At 54.9% G+C, this 27,930-nt stretch overlaps 1 protein-coding gene across 1 annotated transcript; it reads left to right on the top strand.

Moving 5' to 3' along the window:
• Positions 1-27,709, top strand: ALAD (aminolevulinate dehydratase). Its single transcript, XM_032773472.2, has 12 exons — positions 1-89; positions 9,284-9,421; positions 11,490-11,540; positions 13,253-13,349; positions 14,603-14,738; positions 15,458-15,541; positions 15,920-16,008; positions 16,370-16,425; positions 20,025-20,112; positions 21,147-21,233; positions 23,604-23,733; positions 26,113-27,709. Exons 2-12 carry the CDS (start codon positions 9,309-9,311, stop codon positions 26,178-26,180), a joined length of 999 nt encoding a protein of 332 aa, XP_032629363.1. The 5' UTR covers positions 1-89; positions 9,284-9,308; the 3' UTR covers positions 26,181-27,709.
• The last annotated feature ends 221 nt before the right edge of the window (positions 27,710-27,930 follow it).

Genomic DNA, 27,930 nt, shown 5'->3' with positions numbered 1-27,930 from the left:
GGGCCGGGACGCGGGCGCAGCCGGTTCCCGGGGGCTGGGCCCTGCGGCGGAGCGGAGCCGGGTCAGCGCGCGGCGGCGGCGAGGTCCAGGTGAGCCGGGGTGGCCCGATCCTGCAGGTCCGCTGCTCCGGCTGGGCTGGGCGCGGCGGTGCGGGGCTTTGCACGAGGCGGGGGGAGCAGCGCGCCGAGCCTGCCCTGGACTAGTCTGGCTCCCGGGGCTCTGCTTGGAGCTCGCCCCTCCGACTGGGCCGGTCCCAGCCTGCAGCCCCGGGGGTGACGAGCAGGGGACTTGCTGGGGGTGGCTCCTTCCTAACCCAGCTAATGCTCCTGTCCCGCCGGGCCCGGCAGAGCCCAGCGGTTCCTCCGGCAGCCCGGAGCCCTTTGGCCCGGCCCCGTCCCCCTGCACGAGCCGGCTGGGGCCTTCTCCCAGCAGGAGAGGAGGGGGCAGTGCAGGCCCGGAGCTGCTGTAACCTCCCCTCCGAGCCCACTCTTTTCCTGGGGGTAGGGGGTGTCCTGCACCCTGCCGGGTGCTGCTCTCTGGGGCTCTGCCCCAGGATGTGCCGAGCAACGCGCTGGGCCACAGCCTGAGCAGAGGAGAAAGTCGCTGGGTGAGGCAGAAGCTTGTTCTTTCTGGATGTTCCCCTTCGAGCTACTCAGCACCTCAGCAGCTGGTTTCTTGGACCTGTATCACGAGGAGGATGAAACCAAGGCCAGAGTCTCCCCCTTCCCCCCTCCCGCCGCCCCGTCATCTGCTGCCACAAGCTGGTCCCGGTGATTTAACTGTCGGCGTTTCCCCATGTAAAACACGCAAACTGCAGTTTCCAAAGGGGCACTGCAGCAGGCACACACGCTGCTCAGTGTGAGAACCACAGCCTGTGCTGTGTGTGGGCCTGTGACATCTCACACGCATCCCTAGCCTGTGTGCGGGGCACTTAGACCAGGACTGCGATGTCCTGTACAATCACTGTCTCAGCGTTGTCCGTTCCCAGAGCTGAAGGCACTGGCAGTGATATGAAATAAGGAACAGCTAGAATGGGTCATCTCATGCAAGCTGCAGTAGTTAATGTTTGTCAGAGTTTGGGTCGAAATAGCAGAATTTACTGAAGCGTCTGCTGAGCAAGCAGGGCTACCAGCCAAGTCAGGCAGAGGGTCAGGAGCATATTGGACAAACCCAGTGTATTTTTGAGTTTAGAAAAGCAGCAGATTTTTCTTGTAAGTAATTAACATCCTTGGGCACTGTTAATCCTGTTGTTGTACAGGGGGGTGCTGGGAAGCCCTCCCTCCTGGCCTGGCTTTAGATTTCTGTAGCATTTTGAACTATAAGCGGATCTCTGTGAGCCAGTTCGGCTGAAACAAGCCATGGTCTCCTGACTTCTGTCCTATCCACTTCCCACCCCCCACCCCCTTTGTCTTATCCTGTGGGCCTAGAATGGCTGGGAATGAGCTGCTGGTTCTGCTTGGTTGAGCAGGAAGTTGGACTAGATGACCTCCTGTTCACTCTGTAGGGATGGGTGGGGAGATTTGATGCCCTATGATGTGCTGGGTGCTCAGTGGGCACAAACATTAAATCACTTTTACATCAGTGGGTAAGGAGATTACAACATTCCAGCATTTAACCCCGTTCTTGCAGGGCACCAGCAGCTGCCTCATGGCCCATAGAAATTTGTTGCTTCTTGACTAACCTGATGTCTTGGGCAGTTGGTATCTCTGTGGCAGATAAAGACATCTGTTCTCTGATGATTGCCCAGCCAGTTCCCTCCATCTGACTTCTACCACCACAAGTGTGGGGGTGGAGGGTGGTTATCTGTGGGGGATGGTTATCCGTGTTTGCACTATCACGAAACCTCTTTGCATAGATTACCCAGAGCAAAGTGGTATCTTGCTGGTCCCTCTGTCATAGGTGTAACAGAATAGCATGATGTTGTGGACTGGCCAGTCCCTCCTCAGTTAATGACTCCTCATAACTATCCAGTAACAGTCCTAGGGGCATGACCTTTGGATGACTTTAAAGAACAGGCTGATTCACTATTCCTAATGGGTTCAGATGATCTGACAGACAGGCTTATGCTCTACCTACACGCCTACTGCAGTGCGTTGGTACCACAGTCCAGGTGCCTTAGGAACACCATAGACAGTAAACATTTCAAAAGAAGAACAGACTTCTGCTTTTGATGTATATGCTCATGCCCTTGACTAAAGCCAGCGGCATGGACGGAGACCATCAGATCCCCCTAGAGCTCTCCTGGGTATCTACCCAGATAATTGGACGGCCCAGTGAGCAGTGCTTGCATCTATGTGAGAGTGGGAAGTTTTCCCTAGGGGGTGTGAGGGTCTCAACGATCAATTTCTGCAAAATTTTTAACAACCTAGGTCTAATCTAGCTTCTAGCCATATGGTTACAAAAAGAAGCACCAAAATGTGACCAGTGTGGCGGTGTTTGTCTGAGTGCACCACTGCCCTGCCTATGCTAGGGCTTTTCCAAAGCAGTAGCAGGTTAATGAAAGTGACAAGACTGGTCAGTTTCAGGCTGCTCTTCAGATCCTCTTGGGCAGCAGTGACATCTACAATCATCATGTCAATTTCACAATGCTTTGGAGGAAAACTTTTGACAAGACAGAGACAGGCACTGATCTTAATCCTGGGAAGGACCCAATAAGCGGCTGACAGGCAGAGTGGGGCAGGCAGTCCACTCTTGCAGCAGTCAGAAGGCTCAGGAGTAGGGAGACAGTCAGAAAGCTCCTTCATCCTATTGGCATCTAGATGAGGGTGGTAGAGGCTGGTATGAAAAGCAGAGCCCTGTACAGAGTTCCCAGACAGCATCCTTCACCTTTCCATGCTGTTTTGGCAGGGTCTGGGCCCTTCTCCAAGACAGGCTGCTCTTGGGTTTTGCTGGTGGAGCCCCCATTCCTGTGGAATTTGTATCTCCCTGGCTCGAGGGTTTAGGGCTTGTACACACTACCACTTATGTCGCTCAGGAGTGTGAATAAGCTCCCCCCCGAGAAACGTAAGTTGCACCCTCCTAAGCCTCGGTATAGACACCGCGGTGTCAGCGGGAGAGCTTCTTTCACATTGGCATAGAGCGTCATCACCAGACGTGCCACAGCGGCGCAGCTACATCAGCCCAGCTGTAGCTTCTAGTGTAGCCTAGCCCTCAGGCTCCTGGCAAAATGTTCAGGTCCTGGCCATAGTCCCTTTGCCTCACATGGATGGTATTGTGGATCAGCAGCCCTCTTGTCCTTGGGGTTTGTGAGAGAGTCCATGATCTTCCCACACAGTATCCTTCCACAAGCACCTTGGGGTGCTGGCACCCAACTTCTCAAGGCTATCCTAACTATTACCCCTGTTAGCGTATGTACCAAATGACTCCATTATTCCCCACCCCCAGCCCTGTAGTCCCAAATAAATGGATGACATTTATAACACTTCTATAGGGCCTCCTTCCCAAAGTGATCTACTGTATCTTCTCTCTACAGAGATGCACGTGATGAAGCTGGATTGCTCACCCCAAAGCATGTGGGAATCTAATCCCCAGCTATCTCTGGGGTGGAATGACAGCCACACTCCATACTGGCTTAGGAAAGCGAACGAAGGGAGAATCATAGAACTGGAAGGGACCTTGAGAGGTCATCTAGTCCCATCCCCTGCACTCATGGCAGGACTAAGTATTATCTAGACCAGGGGTAGGCAAACTGTGGGCCATGGGGTGTTTTAAGCTGGCCTGTGAGCTCCAGCTGGGGTGCTGTGTCTGGGGCTTGCCCTGCTCTGGAGCTCCAGCTGGGACGCTGTGTCGGAGACCGCACCATGCGGCTCCCGGAAGCAGACGCACGGCCCAGCTGCAGCTCCTATGTGCTCCAATCCCAATTTTGTGAGCATTCATGGCCCGCCATACAATTCTATTCTCAGATGTGACCCTCAGGCGAAAAAGTTTGCCCACCCCTGATCTGGACCATCCCTGACAGGTGATTGGAGATTTTTGAGAGCTGGTTAGACAATGGTGGAGATGCCTAGGCAATTTGTTCCAGTTCTTAGCCACGGACAGGAAGTTTTTCCTAATATCCAACCTAAACCGCCCTTGCTGCAATTTAAGCCCATTGCTTCTTGTCTCATCCTCAGAGGTTACAAGGAGGAGGGAGAAAAATAGTTCTCCATAACAACATTTTATGTACTTGAAAACTGTTATGATGTCCCCTCTCAGTTGTCTCTTCTCCAGACTAAACAAACCTTTTTTTCAATCTTCTCACATAGGTCATGTTTTCTAGACCTTTAATCATTTTTGTTGCTCTTCTCTGGACTTTCTCCAATTTGTCCACATCTTTCCTGAAATGTGGTGCCCAGAACTGGACACAATACTCCAGTTGAGGCCTAATTAGCACAGAAGAATTACTACCTGTGTCTTGTTTGCAACACTCCTGCTAATACATTCCAGAATGACGTTTGCTTTTTTTGCAACAGCATCACACCGCTGACTCATATTTAGCTTGTGGTCCACTATGACCCCCAGATCCCTTTCCACAGTGCTCCTTCCTAGGCAGTCATTGCCCATTTTGTATGTGAACTGATTGTTCCTGCCTAAGTGGAGAACTTTGCATTTGTCCTTATTGAATTTCATCCTATTGACTTCAAACCATTTCTCCAGTTTATCCCTACATACGTGTGTTGTTTGTTTATATTCATCCTTTGTACTTTGGCCTATTTTCTACTTTTTGTAGGACTCTCTTTTGGAGCTTCAGATCATTGAAGATCTCCTGGTTAAGCCAGAGTGGTCTCTTGCCATGATTCCTGTTTTTCTTACGCAGTGGGATAGTTTGCTGTAGTGCCCTTAAAAATGTCTTTTTGAAAACCTTCCAACTCCCTTATACTGTTTTCCCCTTAGAGTTGCTTCCCATGGGATCTTACCTACCAGCTCCCTGAGTTTGCTAACGTCGCCTTCTGGACATCCATTAGCTTTATTGTGCTATTTTCCCTCTTATTCCTTAGAAGCCTTGGAATCATGAACACTCTCATTTCATGATCACTTTCACCCAAGCTTCCCTCCACTTTCAAATTCTCATCCAATTCCTCCCTATTTGCCAAGTTATATCTAGAACAGCCTCTCCCCTAGTAGCTTTCTGCCCCTTCTGTTTCCATTTGAAACTGGGACAGAATATGATGATCTGGGCTGAAATTTCGACAAGGGTCCTGGCCAATGTCCCTAATGTTGCCCATACAAGTAAATACCATGGGGATCTTTACCTACTCCGAAGGGACACGGTGCTAGATTTAGATCTCCTCTGACCGGACCCCTGCTGCATACCACCGCCTAGTCCCATGCTGCTGACAAAGGACGAGCATGACCTGCTAAATCAGCCACTCACTGCCACACCCTGAGCTGCACGAGAGGGAAGAGGGAAGAAAAAAGAACGGCAGAGTTTTAAAGATGCAGTTTCTGTCTCTGGTGTTGACTTTCATTTGTTTGCAACCTCCCTGCTGGAAAACACAGGCACAGCCCCTGGTCTCGCTAGCCATTGTCAGAACTGGCACATTGCTACAGCATCAGGCTGCTTAGGGAATTGCTTTCCTGGGCACAAATGGGCAATCTTGGTTTGCTGAGCCAGACTTTAAGACAAAAGGAAATAGGGGAGGAATAGAAAAGAGATGAAATAAGATGGAGAAAGGAAAGGACGGATGGGGGGGACAGTCTCACATCTCGGGTGGTGGTTGACATTTAGCCAGAGCTGGGGAGTTGACAGTATCACCTGGGCCCCTCTTTTCTGGCCTGATCTGCTCAGGACTTTTCTCAGGATTAGGACGACAAAGGCCGAGCCGTGTTCTGGAGGGTCCCAGGAGACAGTGCGGCTGGCAGCCATGATGGTAAAACTCACTCCTTCCCCTGCTTTCACTTAGCAGTTGTTGAGTTTTCTTTTTCTTCATTTTCCCTCAAAAAGGAACTTTTTAATGACCCCCAATGGGAGCAATGGGTGGAATAGTCTCTCCCCTTCTTATGTGGTCACAAATTAGACCTAATTTTCAACCCAATTTTGGTCCATTGACTTCCAGTCCCACATGTCACTGGTTTACCAGGCATAATCTCAGCACAGTCCTTGAGTTACATCAGTCAGTCTTTGTGTTTGGACTAATTCAGACTTTGTCTCACTTTTGTACCTTTTCCCATCAGCATTTTTTGTTATAGGCTATTGTGACACTTTATGAACTTATATAAGAACGGCCAGCCTGGGTCAGACCAAGGGTCCGTCTCGCCCCCGTCCTGTCTGCTGACAGTGGCCAGTGCCAGGTGCTCCGGGGGAATGAACAGAACAGGCAGTCACTGAGTGATTCATGCCCTGTCGTCCGCTCCCAGCTTCTGGCCCCCGGAGGCTTCTCACAGCTGAACTTCCAGTTAGGGTAGATGTGTAGGCCCAGTTATTACCACATCCCTGCCTGCGGAAGTCAGGCTTGGTGAAGAGGCAGCTTTCCCCGAGGCTGGAATATCTGCCCTGTTCACTTCCCAGGCCGGCTCCATAGGAGCCTTTCCTGAGGTACAGGGGATAGAGCCATGGGGGTTTGAGTCTGACCCCACTTCCTGCTGCCATGGGGCAGAACCAGGCTGTTCTTGCCAACGTGTGATGAAGTGAAAGGGGAGCCGGGTTGCTTCCCTTCCCTGCTGGTCTCTCGTTTGGCTGCTACGGTGCAACAGTCAGGTTAGCTTCACCTCTGCATGCGCTGGAGCTAGAATTTCCCCTGGGGGCTGCAGGCAGGCAGGAGCTGGAGCAATCGCAGCATGGGCTGGAATCTGCCTCTGGGGTATGAAGGTCTCACTCGGAAGTGGAGCTGAAGTGGCTGTTTTTGAAGTTAAACTGAGTCAGACACCTCCCAGCAGCATCTCAGATCAACCCCATGCTCTCCAGGGAGCTTTGCAGAGGTGTCATGGAGTGAGTCCTGTTCAGGACACAGAGCAGGACGGGCCCCCGGCCCTTCCGCACCAGGCATACAGGCCCCTGCCACGTGAGCTGAAGGAGGGAGTGGCAGGCTATTTGGGTCCCCCAATGGTGCCTGCATCCGGCCCGTGTCTTGTGACCAAGCTAGAGCCTTGATGTGGGCTGCTGCTAGAGGGAGATCTGGTCATGTGCCTTGGCTGTGCTTGTGACGCATTTTCAGCCAAAAATCAGACAAACCTGAGTGCCGGAGCTTGGATCTGACTGTGTGATGCTTGGATTTAGGCTTGTCCCTTTGGCCCATTTAGAGCCTGACATTTTAAGACCAGAAGGAGCTTTAGATAGTCTAGTCCAGGGGTAGGCAACCTGTGGCATGGGTGCCGAAGGCGGCACATGAGCTGATTTTCAGTGGCACTCACACCGCCCACATCCTGGCCACCGGTCCGGGGGGCTCTATTTTAATTTAATTTTAAATGAAGCTTCTTAAACATTTTAAAAACTTTATTTACTTTATATACAACAATAGTTTAGTTATGTGTTATAGACTTATAGAAAGAGACCTTCTAAAAACTTTAAAATGTATTACCGGCACGCGAAACCTTAACTCAGAGTGAATAAATGAAGACTCGGCACAGCACTTCTGAAAGGTTGCTGACCCCTCGTCTAGTCTGACTTCCTGTGTAATGCAGGGCAGAGGGTCCCTCTGTGGTGCCTGCGTCTGGCCCGTGTCTTGTGACCGAGCTAGAGCCAGTCTCCGAGAAGGGCCCGTGGAGAGAGGCAGGGTGGTGAAGTCAGAGGGCAGACATGACCCTAACCCTCCCCAAAGCCCTTGTTCTCTTGTCTGAGGTTTGGGGAGGTTTAGAGGGTGGTGATGGAAGCTGTCTGCCAGTGCTGGCCTGGGGAGGGAGGGGGGATCATGCTGCTGCTCAGAATTCAGGGAAGGTTCTGATACCCCCAGAAAGCCCCGTGTAGCTCCCAGTGTTAACCCTCCTGTCTGGTGGCTGTCGTCCAGGACGCTACCCCCTGGAGGCCATTTCATGTCCCGGTGTCTTTACGCTGTGTGGCCTCAGACCCCAGGCGGTGGGTCTGGTCTCTGCCTCACTGCATGTGCTCTGCTCAGGGCTGCTTTCCCAGCTCTTCCCCCAGCATTGCTCTGCTCTGTATCATGCTGCCTGTGGCAGTGCCTCTCTGCTCCTCCTGTGCTGGGTGCCCTGCCTTGCACCACTCCGCCCACGTTCCCAGGCAGTCCCGGTAACAGGACTGTATCTTCCCTCTGCAGAGATGCACACGTTGGAGCTGGATTGCTCGCTGCAAAGCGTGTGGGAATCTGGTATCTGCTCATCTCCTGCCCATCTCCTCCCCCCTCCCCCTGGACACCATGCGCCTGCTTCACATGTGTGACTTCATTGTCATAGCTCGGCCTGGCCAAATGCACCCACCTGGCCAGCTCTGTTCACCTGGGCTGCGAGTTGCAGGTGACCTCCTCTGCAAGTGATGGGCCGGCATTTCCCATGCAGCAGTGCCTGGTTACAAACTGTCCTTGACAAGGCCTAAATACAGACATGACGATAGCACCCAGACAGTTCCTGCTCCTCTTTCTCCCTTGCAAGCCTCCCCACATCCCCGTTTGGGGCCACCTGCTCCAGGCCCGGTTCTTTTTCTGAGTGAAGACCTTTGAGCAGCTGCTCAGTCTGGCCTTTCCAGGGTCTCTCCCCCCTCTTGTGTCTCTGGCTCCTCCAGCCTTTTCCGGCCAAGGGCCGAATTCTTAAAGCCCCCGTTGCACCGTCATTCTCCGAAGCTGCCTGTGCTGAGCTGGTGCCTCCCATATCCCCTCCCTTATGAGGCGGAACTGGAGTGCAACGGAGCTGCTGGTTTCAGGCTCCCCTACTATCCTCCCACCCTCTGTGGGCGAGTTGATCTGCCAGGGCTGCTTTCTGCATCAGCAGGCTGTAACCTGTGGCAGCCAGCCAGGGGTGGTTGGTGGTGACAGATGTGGATGAATTGAATAATTTGCCTTTTCACCCATAGATCTTTGAGCGCTTTGCAGAGGCGGGTGAGTATCATCCATGTTTTACAGATGGGAAACTGAGGCATAGAGTCTCTCTACAACCCAGGTCCCCTGGCTCCCAGCCCAGTGCCCTGTCCACATGGCAAATCACAGGAAAGCTTGGCTTGAGTATCAGTTGCTATCAACTGAACTGTGGAATTGTCTCCCGAGGGAAGCAGTGGAAGCCCCTTGCTTAGCCACGCTCGTGTGTTCCCATGGGGCACAGCCTGTCAGAGGCTGCCTGGAGCAGGGCTTGAGGCAGTAGCTTCAGTGACTCTCCCTGGGATGCAGCCTCTAAACTGCTGTTTCGCCATGTGTTTTTTCAGGCTCTCCCGTTGCTAAGATTCCAGGATGCAGGCACAGTCTGTGCTCCACAGTGGCTACTTCCACCCTGTGCTGCGCTCCTGGCAGACCTCAGCCACGGCCTTCGATGCCTCTAACCTCATCTACCCCATCTTTGTCACGTAAGTGAGGGCTGGAGCCTGTGCTCCCAGCTGGGGAAGCGAGAGGAAATCTCTCGAGGAATGTGCAGACAGAGCTCCGTGGAGCAGCTTCCTTACTTCAGAGGAGATCACGCAAAGGGGCAGCGGCTCCTGGCTGGTGTGCAGCCCCTGAGTCTGCAGGCCACCTGCCTCGGGACGTGGGAGCTGCCATCCTGAGCAGAGCTGATCCCTCTACAGCAGCGTCCTGCCTTTGGCGGAGTGTGCAGTGCTGTCCTAGCTGGGTGGGGAAGGACAGGGCAGCTTCCTGCCTCGCTGCTCTGAATTCCCATCGGAGGGAAGTGGCCATGGGCATGTCACCCTGTAGTAACCTGTGTACATCGAGGGGAAGCTGCTCACTGCAACCTTTCCCTGGATCTGAACCAGCTTGTGTCTGTGACCAGCCTGGTGCCTCCCTGGGGCAGTTTGCTAATCCTCCCAGAAATGCCAGGGCTGCTGTGCTGAGGTGTCCATTCTAGGGTAGTGGAGCCAGTCTGCGTGCACTGCCCAGCTAGGGCGGTTTCTGATGTGGCCTATGGGATGCTGGCAGGCTTAGAGCTGTACATCCCCTCCTGAGCGGTCTGTGTTTGAATGAGGCTGTGAGCCCTGTGGAATCTGGTGTGACAAAGTGGGGATTTTCCCTTGTTATGTTGTATGTGAGTCTTACTGTTCTGCATGAATGCTGTGTGTGTGCCTCAGTTTCCCTGTGTATTGTGCCAGTGTCTAAGTGGTGGGAATAAGGGTGTATGACTTTTGCGGAGGTTGCTCCAGGTGCCTGTACAGATGCTGCGCAGGGGGAGAACCAGAGCCCTGGCTCTGGGCTCCCCTCCCCACAAGATGGACTTTGCTGAAAGTCTCTGATTTCTGTGCTAACAAGTTCTGTCCTACGCTAAGTTCCTGTCAACTAATAAATCTTCTGTTTTACCGGCTGGCTGAGAGTCAGGGTGCAGGGCCCTCTGGCTTCCTGCAGCGAGTCCTCATCTGGTGCAGCCATGGCAGGGTTCGTGGTCCATGTACACAGTGAAGCGCTGCCCAAATAGATCCGGCTGCAGCCTTTAGGAGCCCACGCCATGGCCAGACATTCCTTCTCTGTGGCAGCATAGCTGAATGCTCTGAGGTCAGACCCAGGAAGGTCGAAGCTGTGTGAGCTTCTTGCCCTGCAGACAGTCTGCTCAGAGAGAGGAGGCTCCCCAGAGTCCTGACTGGCTTCATAGGGAGCAGTTCCAGAGCATCGCCGGGGACTCCATGACATCTGGTCTCTTGAATGGTTCACCAGGCTGTGAAGTTGCTTCATTCTGAGCCCCTCCCTGCATGGCACCTGCCACAGCTTCTGGGGCTCAGGGGAAGCCTGGCCTGGTTGCTGTCAGGGCTGGGCTCTCCTCGGCATGACATTTTCTGCCTGTGGTGGGAATAGCCCATGCAGATGATCCTCTGTAGCCAGCACTGGCCAACCGCTGGTATGTGCCCGCTGCGGTGAGACTGAGGGTGGCACTTCGGATGAAGCTTGCTGCCCCTCCCAGCCACAAGGGAAATGCAGTGTGTGCAGCCATCTAAAGGAGAGATGGGGCGGGGCTTCCCCCTCTCTTCTCCTCGGCTCATCCCCCCAAGAGCGGCATGGGACCCTGTGGATCAGGTTCAGGAAGTTGAGACCTTAACCCCTAGCGAGCCGGAGAGCTCCCTTTGTAATCTGCCTTGGCCCTGCTGCTGCATGGCCTTGTTCTGCTCTCTGGTGAGCTCTCGGTGGCTCTGCACTGCAGCATCGAGGTCTAAGCTGCTGACCCCCAGACGCTTCGGCTCATTCCAGAGCTCCTGCTCTGGGACTTGAGTGGCAAGGGGGTGGGATGCCTGTTCCTGCTGCTCATGGGGCTCGGACGCTGTGTTTCTAGGGACTGAGCAGCTGGTGCAGGGAATGAGCCCAATCTCTGGCTCACTCGCTCAGCTGCCCGCCTTTACACACAGCTGACGTGTCCGGTCACGGGGCTCTCCTTGCTCGCAGCCTCACTTTGTGGGGAGCCAAACTCTCACTGGCTGTTTGTCCTGTTTGACTCCCCAGTGACAGCCCCGATGCGGTGGAGCCGATTGCCAGCCTCCCCGGACAGGCCAGGTAGGAGTCTGCGGAGATCGTTGTGCTAGCGGTGCTCTGCAATCTGGACAGGGCTCCCTGCCATGTGCCTTGTCGCAAGGGACGGGGCCTGGGACTTCCCAGCTCCAGGCTGCTGGGATCAGGGTGGGGAGCTCTTATTGGCTATTCTGTGTCCTCCATCTTGTTCTAGCCAAGGACAGCGGAGCCCCCACTGCCTCCGTGTTGGGGATGCTCATGGGGACATAGGGGAGGGTGAACTGAGAATATGCCTCCAACTGTGAGCATGCACTGGGGTACTATGGGATAGCTACCAGGAATTCCCATAATGCACCAGTTAATTCCAGCAGCAGCAGGCGTCCCCTTTCGTTGGCCCTGGCCGGGCTGTGGATCTCACCAGGCGACAGGCAGTCGTCATCAGCAGGGCACTGGCCTGGCTTGTCTGGCCCTTGTGGAGGGAGATGTCATGCCTGAGAAGTGGGCAGTGGGGAGGCGGGAGCTGGGGTGGGTTTTTAGACTAAAGTCCCTGCCCCGTTTAAGTCTGGGGGACCTAGGTCTGAACAAGGGCGATGCTGCTGGGCTTGGGGAATTGGTCCCGCTCACTGTCAGGGCGGAGGGCGACCCTCTGCGATCCCCCCTCCATGGGGTGGTGGCTCCCAGATGCCCTCCTTGCATTTCTTGGCACCGCTGGTCCTCCCTCCAGAGCCGAAGCCGAGCAGAGCTGAGCCACAAATGTGAGGCTGGGCAGGGCCTTGTAATGAACAGGGGAGATAATGGAGAGTCCAAGGGCAGCGCCCTCGCCCTGCTGAGGTGACTGGGCTGGGATCAGCCTATCAGGGCCCTGGGCTCGTCCCCAGGCAGCAGAGACAACGCCAGCCAGCCCTGCCCACTGCCCCTTGGGGACCCAGATAAGGCGCCAGGTTGCTCCTCCCGTGGCTGCTCCCAGGATCTCCAGCAGGCATCTGCTCTGGCTGAATGCTCAACTGCAAAGCTCTTCACTAAGGGGGACTGAAACCTGCCCTGCCCCCATTCAGGAAGCAAGGACAGGGAAAAAGTCACCGAGTGCTGGCCCTATCCCTTGGCCGGTGCAGGGGGGAGGGTGGGGCACGAAGCATTCACCTGGGACCCTCCCCCCCAAAATCCAGGCACCTCCATGCAATGGCACTGGCTGGGCAGAAATGCCCATGCCAGTGAAAGGGATAAAACCCCCCTAGGATGGGAGAGGAGAATGGGAGAGTCAGTGCTTCCCAGGAGCCTGCTTGGGGCTCTGTGGGCAGGGAGGGGAGACACGCAGCTCTCCCTGTGCTGGGGGCAAGGCAGGCCTGGCAGCAGAGGCCAGGAGTTCCCTGCTGGGTGGCGTGGGGAGAGGCCCAGTCCCTGGCAGTGCCTGAGGGTTGGCTACACAGGCCTTCCCGGGAGGTGGGGGACTTGGCCTTGGCATTGAAGAGGGTTAATGATGGGCAGGGCCACGCCCGGCTAGTTGCACTAGCCTTGGGCCATGTGGGGGCTCCTTCTCGGGGATCCTTGTTGCTTGACAGCTGCGCTACTCCGGGAACGCCCTGCTTGGGGACACTGGTCTGGCACCCAGGCTGCCTGTGGGTAGCCAGCCTGCAGAGTGGTGCCTGGCCTGCCGAGGGGCTGCATGCACTGACCCAGCTCAGAGCCCTGGCTGATTGGTGTCGGGGAGGGGCACTGGGGTGGCCTCCAGCACCACCCCCACACCTGTGTTCTTCTAGGTATGGAGTCAACAAGCTGGAGGGGATGCTCCGCCCCCTGGTGGACGAGGGGCTGAAGTGCGTGTTGATCTTTGGCGTCCCCAGTAAAGTCCCCAAGGTTGGTGGGAGTGAAGGGTTATGGGGTGTTTAATGCAGTGTCCCAGGTAGAACGGGGGTGGGGTGAAGGTTTATGGAGTGTTTAATGCAGTGTCCCAGGTAGAACGGGGGGGTGGGGTGAAGGGTTATGGGGTGTTTAATGCAGTGTCCCACGTAGAACGGGGGTGGGGTGAAGGGTTATGGGGTGTTTAATGCAGGGTCCCAGGTAGAACGCGGGTGAGGTGAAGGGTTATGGGGTGTTTAATGCAGGGTCCCAGGTAGAACGGGGGGTGGGGTGAAGGGTTATGGGGTGTTCAATGCAGTGCCCCAGATAGAACGGAGGGTGGGGTGAAGGGTTATGGGGTGTTCAATGCAGTGCCCCAGGTAGAACGGGGGGTGGGGTGAAGGGTTATGGGGTGTTTAATGCAGTGTCCCAGGTAGAACGGGGGTGGGGTGAAGGGTTATGGGGTGTTTAATGCAGTGTCCCAGGTAGAATGGGGGTGGGGTGAAGGGTTATGGGGTGTTTAATGCAGTGCCCCAGGTAGAATGGGGGGTGGGGTGAAGGGTTATGGGGTGTTCAATGCAGTGTCCCAGGTAGAACGGGGGTGGGGGGAACAGATGAGCTGGGAGTTCATAGTCACCAGCTTTGTCCTTCTGCTGCATTTTCACTTATTCTCTGAGATCTTAGGCCCTGGCTGGTGAGATCTTGTCAGCTAAGCAGGGTAGAGAGAGGACAGCACTTGGATGGGACACCTCCCCAGACCACCCCAAGTGATCTGGGTGGCTGTGGAGCCCGCTGCCCTTCGTCAGTGCTGACCCCAGTGCCCAGCCTGGCGCTAGAGGTGCTGCGCTGCAGGGAGAGGTGCAGGTGACTCAGGAGGGGGCGCTTACCCAGAGTCAGTGTTGACTCCTGGGTGGCACTAGCGGGCAGTACTGTGCTGTGCTGTGGGGAGCAGGGTGGATGGCTCAATGGGGAGCATGCTCTCCGTCAGTCACTGCTGACCCCCACAAGGGGCTGGGGAAGCTGCTGTCGTTGGCATGAAATGTAAATCCACATCTGATCCCTTGCTGTTCCAAAAACTTCCTGAGCCCTTTCCAGGCTCCAGTTTCAACAGGATAGGGGCCCCTCCTTCCTGCACCCTCAGCCTTTATGCCCCTGTGGGGTCTATGTGTCTGTGCTGGGTGAGGGGACCTTGCAGAGAAGTGAGGTTCTTTGGGGCACAGGGTGCCCTTTGGCCCTGTGGATTTACAGGGGACCATCTCTTCCCGCTGCAGGATGAAAGGGGCTCGGCTGCCGATGCTGAGAACACCCCAGCCATCCAGGCCATAAAGAAGATCCGTTCCTCCTTCCCAGAGCTGCTGATCGCCTGTGACGTCTGCCTGTGCCCCTATACCTCTCACGGGCACTGTGGTGAGCACCAGGGCAGGCACCCCCCCTCCCCACGCCCTTCTCTGCATTAATTGGTGGCCATGAGATGAGCCAGGCTGCCGGCTGGGAGGGGAGGAAGTGCCTCGTTGGCGTGTGCTCAGCTAGTGCGCTCTTTGCTGGGGATGTTTGGAGATGCACCCTGCCCTCTGTCTGCACGTAACTCCGTGGTGCAACGTGCCGGCTGTGCCAGGGCAGTGAGCATGGAGGCCAGCCTGGCATGAGGCTCAGGGACCTTAGGGGGGAAGGCAGAATTAGATTAAAGGCTGCAGTGCCTGAGCGATGCACGGCCGGCCGCTCTATTTGCCTCATACGTGACCCCACAGCCAACTGTGAGTTAGTGCACAGGGCGCTGCCTGCCAGGGCCTTCCCTCCCCAGCACGACCACTGGAGCCCACCCTCCTTTGTCCTAACCCTGCTCCCTCAGCGGTTGGGATGGATGCACCACCTCCAGCCAGCAGGGCCTTGGTCTCACTCCCAGGCTGTGCTGAACCCCCCTCCAGATTTCAGCCATCTCCAGGAACCTGCTCCCTCCTCGCAGTCACCCCCTGCAATCCTGCAGAGCTGGGTGTGGTGTCAGGCTGCCTCCCCGCTCCAGAGCCCCCTGCTGCTGGGCTGGGCTCCTGTGGGGAGGGGCGCTGGGCAGTTCTGGCTGGTGCTCTGTGACTCTCTGCTTCCCGTCTAACCCTGGGCTCACCTTGCAGGGATCCTGCGGAAGGATGGCACCATTCAGAACGAGGCCAGCTGCCAGCGACTGGCAGAAGTGTCGCTAGCCTATGCCAAGGCAGGTGAGAGGGGTTCATAGCAGCAGCAGGTTCTTGCTGGCTGCCTGGCTTCATTTCTACCAGGAATATATCTGAGCAATGCTGAGGGGGGCAGCAGCCACTGGCCTCTCCTTGAAGGGTGGTGGGCCCATCCCATCTCCCCTGGCTCTGCCTGCAGCTTGTGGGACATGGGGGTGTCTGAACCAGTTGCTCTCCTCCAGCAGGTTCTGACGTGCGATCCCCAGCCAAGCTGAGCAGAGGCTCAGTGGCTTTACTCCCCAGCCAGGTCCTGGCACTCCTGGTTGTTGGGCCATCAATTCTGAGACCCCCCAGGCCAGGAGCAGCTCCGGGGGCAGGTACTGCTCCTTGCAGTTCTTCAGCACCCGTGCTCTTTCTCTGCAGGATGCCACATCGTGGCCCCCTCGGACATGATGGACGGGCGCGTCGCAGCCATGAAAGAGGCTCTGATCTCCAATAACATGGGTAACAAGGTGGGCAGGGGCAGCACGCCCTGTGGTCAGTCCGGTCTCAGTATGGAGCGGTGTCACAGCTGGAGCTGTGTGTGTGGTGAAGGGGAGATGGTGTGGAACAGGGCCTGCGGAGAAGGGAGCTCCCTGCTTCCCACAGTGGTAGGCCAAGGGGTCCGATGGTAGCTTCCATGGAGCCACAGGGAAGGGCTTCCAGGCCCCAGCAGGTGTGGATGGGGAGGAGGAGTAATGCCAAGGCTTCTGCCTGCGGGGGGGGTTGGAAAACATAGTACAAGAGGATCGTAGCAGAGAATTTCTCCCCCACCTCCACACTGGGATGGGAGGCAACTCTGATCTCCCTGCCATGTCTCTCTCACCCCTGCAGGTCTCTGTGATGAGCTACAGCGCCAAGTTTGCTTCCTGTTTCTATGGTCCTTTCAGGTGAGTGGCTCCCAGGGCAGGGGTGAGTGTGAGCCATGTGATGGCCAGGCTCCGTGTCAGACCCCAAAGGGTTTGTGTTTGGCCTGCAGAGCCGAGCAATTTGAACGTAGGACTCTGGAGCCCTGAGTTCTGGGTTTGGGACTCTCACTAACTTGCACTGAGCTTTGTGCCTCAGTTTCCCCATCTGTAAAATGGGGAATTTATCTCCTTCCCCAGGAAAGGGATGGGGAGGGCAGGCTAGTATTTGCTCCCACACAGGGATTTTCATCTGTCCCTCAAAGTATAGCTCTGCAGAGATTCACCCTTCCTCCTGCCAGGCTTGGAGATGACTTCTGCTCCCACCTGGCTTCAGCTCTGTTTCTTGTTAGTGCCCTCAGCCCTGCGAGCTGCTTCTCAAGCAGGGCCACCTGGGGCAGGAGGTGGAGGGTGGAGTCGACTGGAACTGCTGTGAAACTGCACAGAGTCCCCCTCATCCCAGAGAGGGAGTGTTGGGGGTGGTCCCAACTCACTGGGCTGGCAGGTCCGTTGCGTGGGCTGAGCTCTGGCTTAGAAAAGTGGGGAGAGATGGGTGTGATGGATTTGGTCACAGAGACCCCCTTGGGACTGTCACCTGATGTGCTGAGACTACCTCTGAGCCCATTTTCCCTGCCAGCTTGAGACTCCAGAACCCTGCCTTGTTGAGCCAGACACGCTAGCCTGTTGCAGCACAGACCCAGGTCTGGGCCACACCCCTAAAGCTGCAGACTTAACTGAAAACAGCTCACCAAGTATCCCTGTCTCTAGCACCCAGTCCCCAGTGCTATCCAAACCCCCCAAATAAATCCATTTTACTCTGTATAAAGCTTATACAGAGTAAACTCATAAATTGTCCACCCTCTATAACACTGATAGAGAGATGCACAGCTGTTTGCTCCCCCAGGTGTTAATCACTTACTCTGGGTTTATCAATAAACAAAAGTGATTTTATTAAGTATAAAAAGTAGGATTTAAGTGGTTCCAAGGCAGGAAGCCTTTGTGTCTCTCTGGTTTCCCACCCCTCATTCTAAATGGAAAAGCACCAGGTTTAAGATGGATTCCAGTATCATGTGACATGTTCACATGTCCTGCAAGATTTGCATAATTACAATAGGACCTCAGAGTTATGCTACAGATTCCTAGTTTCAGATACAAGAATGATACGTTCATACAAATAGGGTGACCACACACACGTAGCTTATACGCTTTGTAATGATACCTCACAAGAGACCCCGTATTCCAGTGACATTATATTTACACTCATTATCGTATTTCCATAAAACATATGGAGTGCAACGTCACAGTGCGGTCTGAACTAACTCATTCCAGACCGTAGAGCAGAGGTCCCCAAACTGTGGGGCATGCCCCCCTAGAGGGGCCCAGAGGAACATTTGGGGCAGTGCATGGCTGAGACCTGGGCCCACTGGGGGGCAGGGAGAGAGTGCCATCCAGCTCCACTTCTGGCCCCAGGCCCAGCTCCTGGCCAAGGCTCCCTTACCCTTGTCTGCGGCTACCCCTCCTGGAGCTGTGGCCCTGCTCCCAGCCCTGGGGAGTGTGAGGTAAAAAGTTTGGGGACCACTGCCTAGGGGAGCTGGGGGTGAGGGACTGTGTCATTGCTGCCTGTGTGCTTGCTGGGGTGGGACTGTTCACAGATTCACAGGATCAGTGCCATGCTCCAGCTTTGGAACAGTCTCTAGGAGGAACCCCTGCAGTGTGCCAGACCTGCTGGGGTCTCACTCTTCCTCCAGGGCAAGCCACATGGCCTCACCACCTCCTTAGGCTGGACCTCTGGGCTGTCCGCTTCCCTGCTTCACAGTGGGAGCTCTGCCCAGCGAGTTCAGCTGAGATGGACTCGTGGCAGAGACTTGTACGCTCTGCAGGGATTAACGCACCTCTGCGAGTGTTTGCAGGGACACTCAGGGCACGTCTACATTGAAAATGCTGCATTGGCACAGCTGAACTGCTGTAGTGCTTTCATGAAGATGCTCTAAACTGAAGGGAGAGAGATTTCCCATTGGCTTAGTTAATCGACTTCCCCTAGAGGCGATAGCTACATCACCAGGAGAATCCTCCCACCGGCATAGCACTGGCTACACAGGGGATTACGTTGGTGGTATTATGTCGCTCAGAGGATGGATTGTTCAGTTATACCGATATAGATCTGTAGTGTAGATCAGACCTCAGACAGCGCTGTCAAGTCAGTCGGGTTTATTAGTCAGCTGGAACACAGCATGGGAAGTTCTTAGGCTGGCAGGGAGAACTGAAGGTTAAAGCACAGACCATTCTGGCTAGTCCAGAGCCCAGCCAAGCTGTAGTGAACCCCACTGCCCAAGCTCCGTCTGTCTCCATCCAACTTCCTTGGTCAGTTCCCATGTGTGAGCCCTGACTCCTTCCAGCAGCCAACTCTTATCCCCCACCTCCCAGTCCTTTGTTCTCCACCTGAGAGAGGGAAAATCTACCTTCCTGCTAGGTGTCAGTCTGTTGATTGGATTTGCCATTGTCCTCAGGCCAGTCCTTTTTAATGACCCATGCCACTGTAAGATCACTCCAGTAGCCTCCTTATGCGACTGGGAGAGAGCTCTCCTATCGACATAATAAAACCAGGTCAACGAGTGGCGGCTTTACTGTGTCGTCAGGAGAGGCTTTCCCACCGACAGCACTGTGCACACGAGCGCTTATGCCAGCAAAACTTATGTCACTCGGGGGATGCATTTTTCACACCCCTGAACGAGCAGCCGGAGCTTGTCGGTAAGAGAAGTTCTGTCCACACTCGCGGGTCTGTCGGTGTAACTTACGTTGCTCAGTGGGGTGGTTTATTCACATCCCTGAGGCCTGGTCTACACTGGGGGGGATCGATATAAGTTACGCAACTTCAGCTATGTGAATAACGTAGCTGAAGTCGACGTACTTAGATCTACTTACCACAGTGTCTTCACTGCAGTGAGTCGACTGCTACCGCTCCCCCGTCAACGCTGCCTGCGCCTCTCACTCCGGTGGAGTACCAGAGTCGACAGGAGAGCGCTTGGGGGTCGATTTATCGTGTCTAGACTAGATGTGATAAATCAACCACCGCTGGATCAATTACTGCCCGCCAATCCTGCGGGTAGTGTAGACGAGCCCTCAGTGATGTAAGTTTTGCTGACATAAGCTGTAGTGTAGACAGAGCATCAGCCAGCCAGGCGATATTCAAACCTATGTCTCTTAGCCTGCCCTGAGAGAAAACTGCTCCCCACCCTCCTCAACTGGGCAGCCTTGCAAAATACGAGGGAGACTGATGCGAGCACACAGGCTACATAAACATATTGCAAAAATTCCCACTTTGTCACAGGCCGCCAGGCCTCACTGGGGACAGAGTTCTCAGTGGTGGGCTTGTGGCGGCTAAGCGAGCCGCTGCATCCTGGGTTGGGAGGATGGGATGCTACTAAGGCACCGCCTTCCCCCTGCTTTGCTCCGCCCCAGCAAGGGGTCACTACGGGCAGGTCGCCTGGTGCCTGGGCTCTCGTGGGAGGTGGGGTGCTGGTTCCCGGGAATTCTCTGAAGCCAGACTGCTGTTTTACTGCCTGGTGTATCCTTCGTGTTCCCAGAGACGCTGCGCTGTCCAAACCTGCGTTCGGAGACCGGCGCTGTTACCAGCTTCCCCCGGGCGCCCGGGGCCTGGCCCTGCGAGCTGTGGTGAGTGAGTCTGCCCACAGGGGGCACCACCCAGGGTCTCACAACCCAGCTGCCCTTAGCAGTAGGTGTTGGTGTCACAGTAATGTCCTGCAGCAGAGTGGATCCCGCATGGCTGGGTGCCAAGGGCCGCCCTCTCCTCCAGGCTGATCCAGGGGCTGAGTGAGGAGGTGGGTCTGTCCTCCTCTCCGAGACCTGACCTCTTTCAATGACTGGAACGGGCATGGCGGTGTGGCAGATCCTCGGGACCCCAGGCCCATTGTACCTACCCTGGGACAACCTAGGCAGCCGTAGGGCAAGCTTGTCCCACTGATTAGACCCCCACCTCATCTGGAGGGTCGCCCCCAGTGTAAGGAAGTACTGTGAGGTGGGAGCAGCCAGGATTGGCACTGGCCTGGAACAGCTGAGGATCTCCTGCAACGAGCTGCGGGATTGCTAACCCCTGGGGTTGTCCAGCTCAGCAGTGCCAAACACCTGGTCCTCTCCTGGCTTCACTTGGCATGTGGGCCTGAGGATTCGGAGGCCATGGGCCCAGCTCAGTCTTTCAGCCCCTCTGACCCAGCTTGCGGTGGCTCACGTTTGTCAGCCACACAGAGGAGGGTGTGGCTGAGCCAACACCAGCTCTGCGGGGCAGGGGACGGGGTGTCATGTTTGGTCTGACGTGAAGGAGCCTCAGCCTCTGGCGGCTGGCCCGGGCAAGTGCACCATTCCCCTCACGGTCTTCCTCCTTGAAATGCAGACCCACTGTCACCCCTTTCACATCACACAGCCTCGGGGATCGTCTGCTGCCCCCTCCCCCCGCCTCCCTTCCTGTGTGGGAATGGGGCTGGCTGCAGGATGGCTCCTGCTGGCCAGCCCGTAGCTGTGTTCTCTTCCTTGCTAGGGCCGTGTGGAGCACCAAGGGTGCTGGGAAGACCAGACTCTCTGCTCCCACTGGGGCCAGGACCTGGGCTGCAGCCATCAGGCTGACTCGCTGGTCCCCCCAGTCCCTGTGCTGTTCTTACACGCCCACGTCACGACCTGTTCTCTCCTTGCAGGACAGGGATGTGCAGGAGGGAGCAGACATGCTGATGGTGAAGCCGGGGATGCCATACCTCGACCTCGTGAGAGATGTCAAGGCCAAAGTGAGCCCTGTACTGCAGCGACTGTGTCTGGAGATGGGGCACAGAGTGGGTGGCTATAACGTGGGCATTGGGCTCGCCCAGGAGATTGAAGCCAAGGGACAGTCCCCTGGGCCTAGCAGAGGGCAGAAAAGGCCCTGAGCCTGGAGTACAAGCTGCAGCAGGCCTAGTCCCTGGAGCACCAGGTGATTGACCCTAGGGGGAGGCTCCTTGGCACCGTGCTACCCCTGGGCATGCTGCTGTAGCTCCCACCAGTCCAGTGAGTTGCTCTGGGTGGGATAATGGCAGGCTGCTTAGACCCCGGTGTTTGGTTAGCATGCCCATCTGGGATGGAGAGGCCTTGCTGCTTGGAAGCTCTGGCCTGACAACTCCCAGTTACTGGAGCTGCATGTTTCTAATCCAGCCATTCAAACACCAACAACCGGCCCATGAAGTGCTGGCACCTGCCATCCCCCCAAAGGTTCTGATCTTGTGGGTGGGGTTGCTAAGGGCACACTGCAGACACTGCTCCCTCTGTAACTCCCAAGGCCCTGAGCAGGCCTGCACAACATGTGGCCTGCGGAGCCTCACTGTGCGGCCCGTGGGGGGATTCTAAATCCCTCGCACACGGCGCTCTGCGGGCAGCCCAGAGCCCTTTGAATCCCAGCTGCAGCCGGGAATCAAAGGGCTCCGGGCTGCCGGCAAAGATTCCCAGCCACGGCTGGGATTTAAAGGGCTCAGGGCTCCCCACGCTGCGGGCACCCCAGAGCCCTTTGAATCCTGGCTGCGGCCGCTGATTGCCCCCTCCCCCGGACCCCTGCCCCAACTGCCCCCCAGACCCCACCCCTATCTAAGCACGCTGGTCCTTGTCCCGATACTCCTCTCCGGGACCCTGCCCCTAACTGCCCCCAGGACCCCATCCTATCTAAATGCCGCGTGCTCCTTGTCCCCTGATTGCCCCTCCCGAGACCCTGCCCCTAACTGCCCCTTGGGAATCCAGCCCTATCTAAGCCTCCTTCCCTTGTCTCAACTGCCCCTCCTGAGACCCCCCAACATCCCCCCAGGACCCCAACCCTACCTGTCCCTGATAAACCCCTGGACCCCATGCCTATCCAACTGCTGCCTGTCCCCTGACTGCCCCCCGCACCTGCTACCCCTTCTCCAACCCCACCCCTTACCGTGCCACTCAGACCAGCGTGTCTGGCTCCGTGCAGCTCTAGACACGTTGCTGCCATGCCCCCCCCGCGAGCCCACAGCCCCCCAGCACCTGCCTTCCAGATTTGAACACCTCAAAATTCAGGAGTGCTCAAGTTCAGTTTGGGCAGCTGTTACTTCATTTCTCCAAATCAAATATACTGATCCACTGTAACTGGCGTAGAAAAAGTAGGAATAGTTGAGCAAGAAATGCTTATTAGGACTGGAATTGCTGTTTTCAACAGCCATTGCCTTGTGTTTGTTTAAAGGAAGACAGGGATATTGCACTGGCAAATTCCCCTAGAAACAAAGAGTGGAACAAAAGATAATAAAGGCACCTCAACTTTTCCTCATTATGGAGGACAGTCTTATAATCTGCATCAGATATCCTCCAATCACACAACTGAAAATTGTTCCACTTTACTGCAGCTCTGTAACCATATGGGAACCACTCCTGTCTGTATTTTGTGCACATCCCAATTCCTGCTGAATGACCTGCCCTGGGCGCGTTACCAGTGACCCAGGGCTGGGGCGGCAGGAGGTGTGTGTGGGGGGCACTGGTGGGGGGGAGCCCAGGCTGGGGCAGCAGCGGGGTGGGGAGGGCACTGATGGGAGGAAAGAGGGAAGTCAAGCGCTGGGTGGCAGGGGTGGGTGGGGGGAGAGCCCAGGACTGGGGCAGCAGGGAGGTACAGGGGGTAGCCCGGGCTGGGATGGGGGGCAGCCCAATTTTTTTTTTGCTTGGGCAGCGAAAACCTAGAGCCAGCCCTGCCAGGTTCTCCCAGCTGCTGGAGCCCCGAGCCCTTAATTTGATCCTGAGGGCTCCCACCAACCTCTTCAGCGGGACCCCTGGTTGATTTTAAAATAAAGTATTCACTCCCCACCCCCAACCTTCCTTTTTGGCCCACAGCTGTTTTGGTGGGGCGGCGCTGGGGAAGGAGGGTTTGTTTCCGCAGGGCTGGGTGGCCCTGGGGCAGGGTGTTTCTCGGGGCTGGGAGGTTTCAGCCCTCAGTTGTTTTCTTTGGAGTAATGTGGCCCTCGCTGCTTTACGAGTTTTGCAAGCCTGGCCTTGAGAGTCGGTGGCTATAGAACAACCTGCCTAGAGCCCCTGCTTTGCTGCCAGCATTGCAGGACTCAGCAGAGCTGGGCCATGCAGCTTGGGGGTCAGGGTTGTCTCACTGACCTTCCTGCTGCTCTTTTCAGCATCCCACCCACCCGCTGGCTGTTTACCATGTGTCGGGGGAGTTTGCCATGCTGTGGCACGGAGCACAGGCAGGGGCCTTTAACCTAAAGGCTGCCGTCATGGAGGTGATCTCCGGGTTCAGGCGAGCAGGTGAGTGAGGTTGGGCAGGGTCAGCATTATGACTACCAAAGCCCCAAGCTGCTGGAGGAACTGGGGCCCTGGATTCTCTTCCCCTCTGGGCCCACTCTGATGGTGGGCCCAGTGGTGGGCATCCTGAACCTTGGGAGTCCCCTGAGACTGTGGGACCAGTCACCATCATGACTGTGCTGGAGGCTGACCCTGGAATGCAGAGCCAGGCCCAGTGGAACTCCAAACACCTCAATCCTTTAAGAAAAGCTGATTTCTAAAGCACCAAGCGCTGTCCCACACGGCCTGTGCTTTTCCAGCCAGCTTGGTAGCAATCCAAGTGAAGTTCTGTCCGGCTCCTTAGGAAACATGAAGTGTGGTTACACAGGGGGCCTGGGAGCCCAGACTCCTGGGTTCTACTCCAGCTCAGCCACTTCCTGGGTGACCTGGCGAGTTGCTGCATCTCCTGCCTCCTCGTCTAGCAAAGGGGTCTCCACCTTCCCCACGCTGCAGGGAGCCCACTGGATGAAAGGGGCTGTATAGGAATCTGTTCGCTGGGTCTTATTTCTGAATGTATCTGTGATGGGTTGGATCACAGAAACACCCTTGGGAACTGCCAGTTGATGTGCCAAGACTACTTCTGCCCCTGCTTTCCCTGCCAGCCTGGGACTCCAGCATCCTGTCTTCCTGAGCCAGACACACCTGTCTGCTCCAACACAGACCCAGGGTCTGAACCACGTGCCCCAAAGCTGCAGACTTAACTGAAAGCAGCCCACAGAAGTGTTCCTGTCTTTTAACACTCAGATGCCCAACTCCCAATGGGGTCCAAACCCCAAATAAATCCATTTTACTCTGTATAAAGCTTATACAGGGTAAACTCATACATTATTCACCCTCTATAACACTGATAGAGAGAGATGCGCAGCTGTTTGCCCTCCCCCCCCAGGTATTAATACATACTCTGGGTTAATTAATAAGTAAAAAGTGATTTTATTAAATACAGAAAGTGGTTCCAAGTAATAACAGACAGAACAAAGTGAATTACTAAGTAAAATAAAACACGAAAGTCTGAGTCTAATACAGTAACAAAACTGAATACAGTAAGATCTCACCCTCAGAGTTGTTTCAGCAAGTTTCTGTCACAGACTGGATGCCTTCCTAGTCTGGGCACACTTTTTTCCCCTGGTACAGCCCTTGTTTCAGCTTAGGTGGTAGCTACGGGATTCCTCATGATGGCCGCCCATTGTTCTGTTCCACCCACTTATATATCTTTTGCATAAGGCGGGAATCCTTTGTCCCTCTCTGGGTTCCCACCCCCTTCTTCTCAATGGAAAAGCACCAGGTTAAAGATGGATTCTAGTTCAGATGACATGATCACATGGCACTGTAAGACTTCATTACCCACTTGCCAGCACACACACATACAGGAGGACTTACAAGTAAAACAGAGCTGGTCCTGGTTAATGGGAGCCATCAAGATTCCAAACCACAATTAATGGCCCACACTTTCCATAACTACAATAGGCCCTCAGAGTTATATTTCATATTTCTAGCTTCAGATACAAGAGTGATACATTTATACAAATAGGATGATCACACTCAGTAGATAAGCTTTGTAATGATACCTTACAAGAGGCCTTTTGCATGAAGCATATTCCAGTTACATTATATTCATACTCATCCGCATATTTTCAGAAAATCGTGTAGAGTGCAACGTCACAGTATTTTCTTGGGAAAACACAGCCCAAGCTCAGCAGCCCTTTGCCTGGGCTGATTCCTGTTTTAGAGCCCAGGGTCCAGCTCCTGAACCCAGGTCCAGTCCCGCTGTGACTCTGGAATCCCCCGTCCTCCCAGCTGCCTTCCTGTGATCTGACACGAGACTCGGCTCCCCTCTTGGAGCTGGAATTCCCCACTAGCTGGTGCTTGTTGCTAAGGAATATGTTGGAGCAGGTATCCAAATCCCTCAGAGGAGAGGGGCGAGTTCTTGACTGGAATGTTGGTCCATGGGTTGAGGTATACACTCAGAACTGTAAGCTCCCCCCGGTGATGTGGGGCCATTGGAGTTGTACCTCAGAATCATTGTTCCAGGCTGTCTGCAGGCTCAGGCAGATATCCCTGCTTTGTTCACTCCCAGGGCGTGGTTAGATGGTTCTCTCAGTAGCCATGGGGTGCAGGAATACAGAGAGCTGAGATTCTGGAGAAGCTCAAGGTCATGTGGGCCACACAAACAGTATTGTGGTCTGACCCAGCCTGCAGGCTGTATGTTAGAGTCACTGGGGGCTGGCTGGTGGGAGGGAAGGATGGCAGCTCCTTGGCATGGAGTGGGACTTTGTGGAGCATGGGAATGCTGGCTTGACAATGTGTCTAGCAGCTCCTCACGCGTTCCTTGCTGCTGCATTCCAGGAGCTGATATTATCATCACCTACTACGTGCCCCAGCTCCTGAAGTGGCTGAAGGAGGACCAGGCGTGAAGTGCCTGAGTGAAGGCAACACACAGAAGGAAGCCTGCAAGGACCGGAAAGGACTGATATGCAAAATGAGGATTTTTATGGGGCCTTAGAGATATGAGGCTGAATCCAGCCCCTGTGTAAGCAGGTCCAGCACCACTGGCTGCAGGGGTGCTGCACTTGCCTACACTAGAGCTGACTTGAGCCCAAAGAAGCCAAAGGAGAGGAATTTTTTAAGTGTTATTTTAGAACTGGGCTTAATGCTGAGACCCTCCTCTGGCAGCAAAATGCCTTAGGAGCAGAACTGATCTCCCCAGCGACCCCCCTTGAAGAGGCCCCTTCTTAATGTGATGGTTTCTTTTAATGTGTCGCTGTGTGACATCAGATGGGCGATTTTTATGAGCTTCTTTGTAAAGGAAGCGCCCTTTCCCGACCATTCCTCCACCCCGATGTCCTCCTCAGTCTAGCCGGGGTGTTGGGAACACAGGGGAAGGCTGATGTGGGACAGTTCACCAGCACATTGCTCACAGGAGTGCTAGTTCATTGGGGGGTGTCTCAAGCATTCACTGCAGATGCTCTCCCTGCAGTACACTAGTGACAATTCCTTTGCTACAGTCCCAAGCAGAGCATTGCTCTCCCCTAGTTGGGCTTTCTGCACAGAAACGCTGTCTGGTTCACAAGCATGGAAGTAGCAGAGGCAGGCAGGGCTTCCCTTGCTAGTCAGCCAGACACTGGGCTGACACTCTTAACACTTTCCTCTGGTGAACATGCTGTTTCAAACCTTTTAATATGGAAAAATACCCCAAGATGCTTCAGAGCCCCCGGGGGGAGGGGGGATGGTTCCCCTCCACACTCGCTTGTGCCTTAAACCTGCTGTCATTGCATAGAATAGAGAATATTGACTTGGTTCTGAGCTGTGGCCCTGCTGTCTCGAGGGCGACAGGGCATGTGGGGCTAGGCAGTATAAGGGCTTTAGAAGTATAATGTCCTGATTGCTAATGGGCCATTGCACTTTCTGCCCAGCATTACTAGGATTTCTTTTAGTCCTGAGCACCCAGACGACCAGCTCCTAGCACTCACATTGGCTGTCAGCTCGCAGTTCAGCTCTACCTTTGATTCCCTAATAGGATGCTGTCAGCTTATACAGAAGTATTGTCAAAATAATCTTTCTCTAAAACCCAAGAGCACTAGAAAAGTTTCCCTATTTTAAAAATTCCAGTGAAAATAATTGTTTTAACCCACTGCTTGTTCCTCTGCCGTGTTTCAAACTCAGCATTGCAGCAGGCAGAACCAGGCAGTGAGGTCGCCTGACTGGCTCTGCTATCCAATGCAGCCTTTAAAATTACTTCAGTCTAACGTGGTGTTAATAACATAGCGGAGAACTTTAATTTGTACCGTGGTTCTTATGTTGATCATACTATTATGAAGTCTAGATGTTTTAGATTAATTGCTAGAGCTACTCTGCTTTGGTAGTTTTAGCAGCAGCCTCTGATATTCTTCAATGCCTGGGGTGAGTTCAGCTGAAAATAAAAACAAAAACCACAAGTCTACAACGTGGGCAACTTGATGTTGTTGGTAAGGAAGAGGGTGGAGGGAACTCCACTGCTCCTTGAAGTGGCTACACTCTCCTCTGAGTAACAGAGGGATTTCGTTTCAATCTGCATTGCCATAATTTCGGGGTTGGGGAAGAGTCTGACTCCTCTGTGGAAGAAACTGTGCTAGTATGCGCAGATCTGTGATCTTCCCTGGAGGTACAGTCACACCAATCGCATTC

This window comes from Chelonoidis abingdonii, chromosome 24, assembly GCF_003597395.2.
Source record: "Chelonoidis abingdonii isolate Lonesome George chromosome 24, CheloAbing_2.0, whole genome shotgun sequence".
Taxonomy (NCBI): domain Eukaryota; kingdom Metazoa; phylum Chordata; order Testudines; family Testudinidae; genus Chelonoidis; species Chelonoidis abingdonii.
This window is presented reverse-complemented; position numbering and strand designations above follow the sequence as displayed.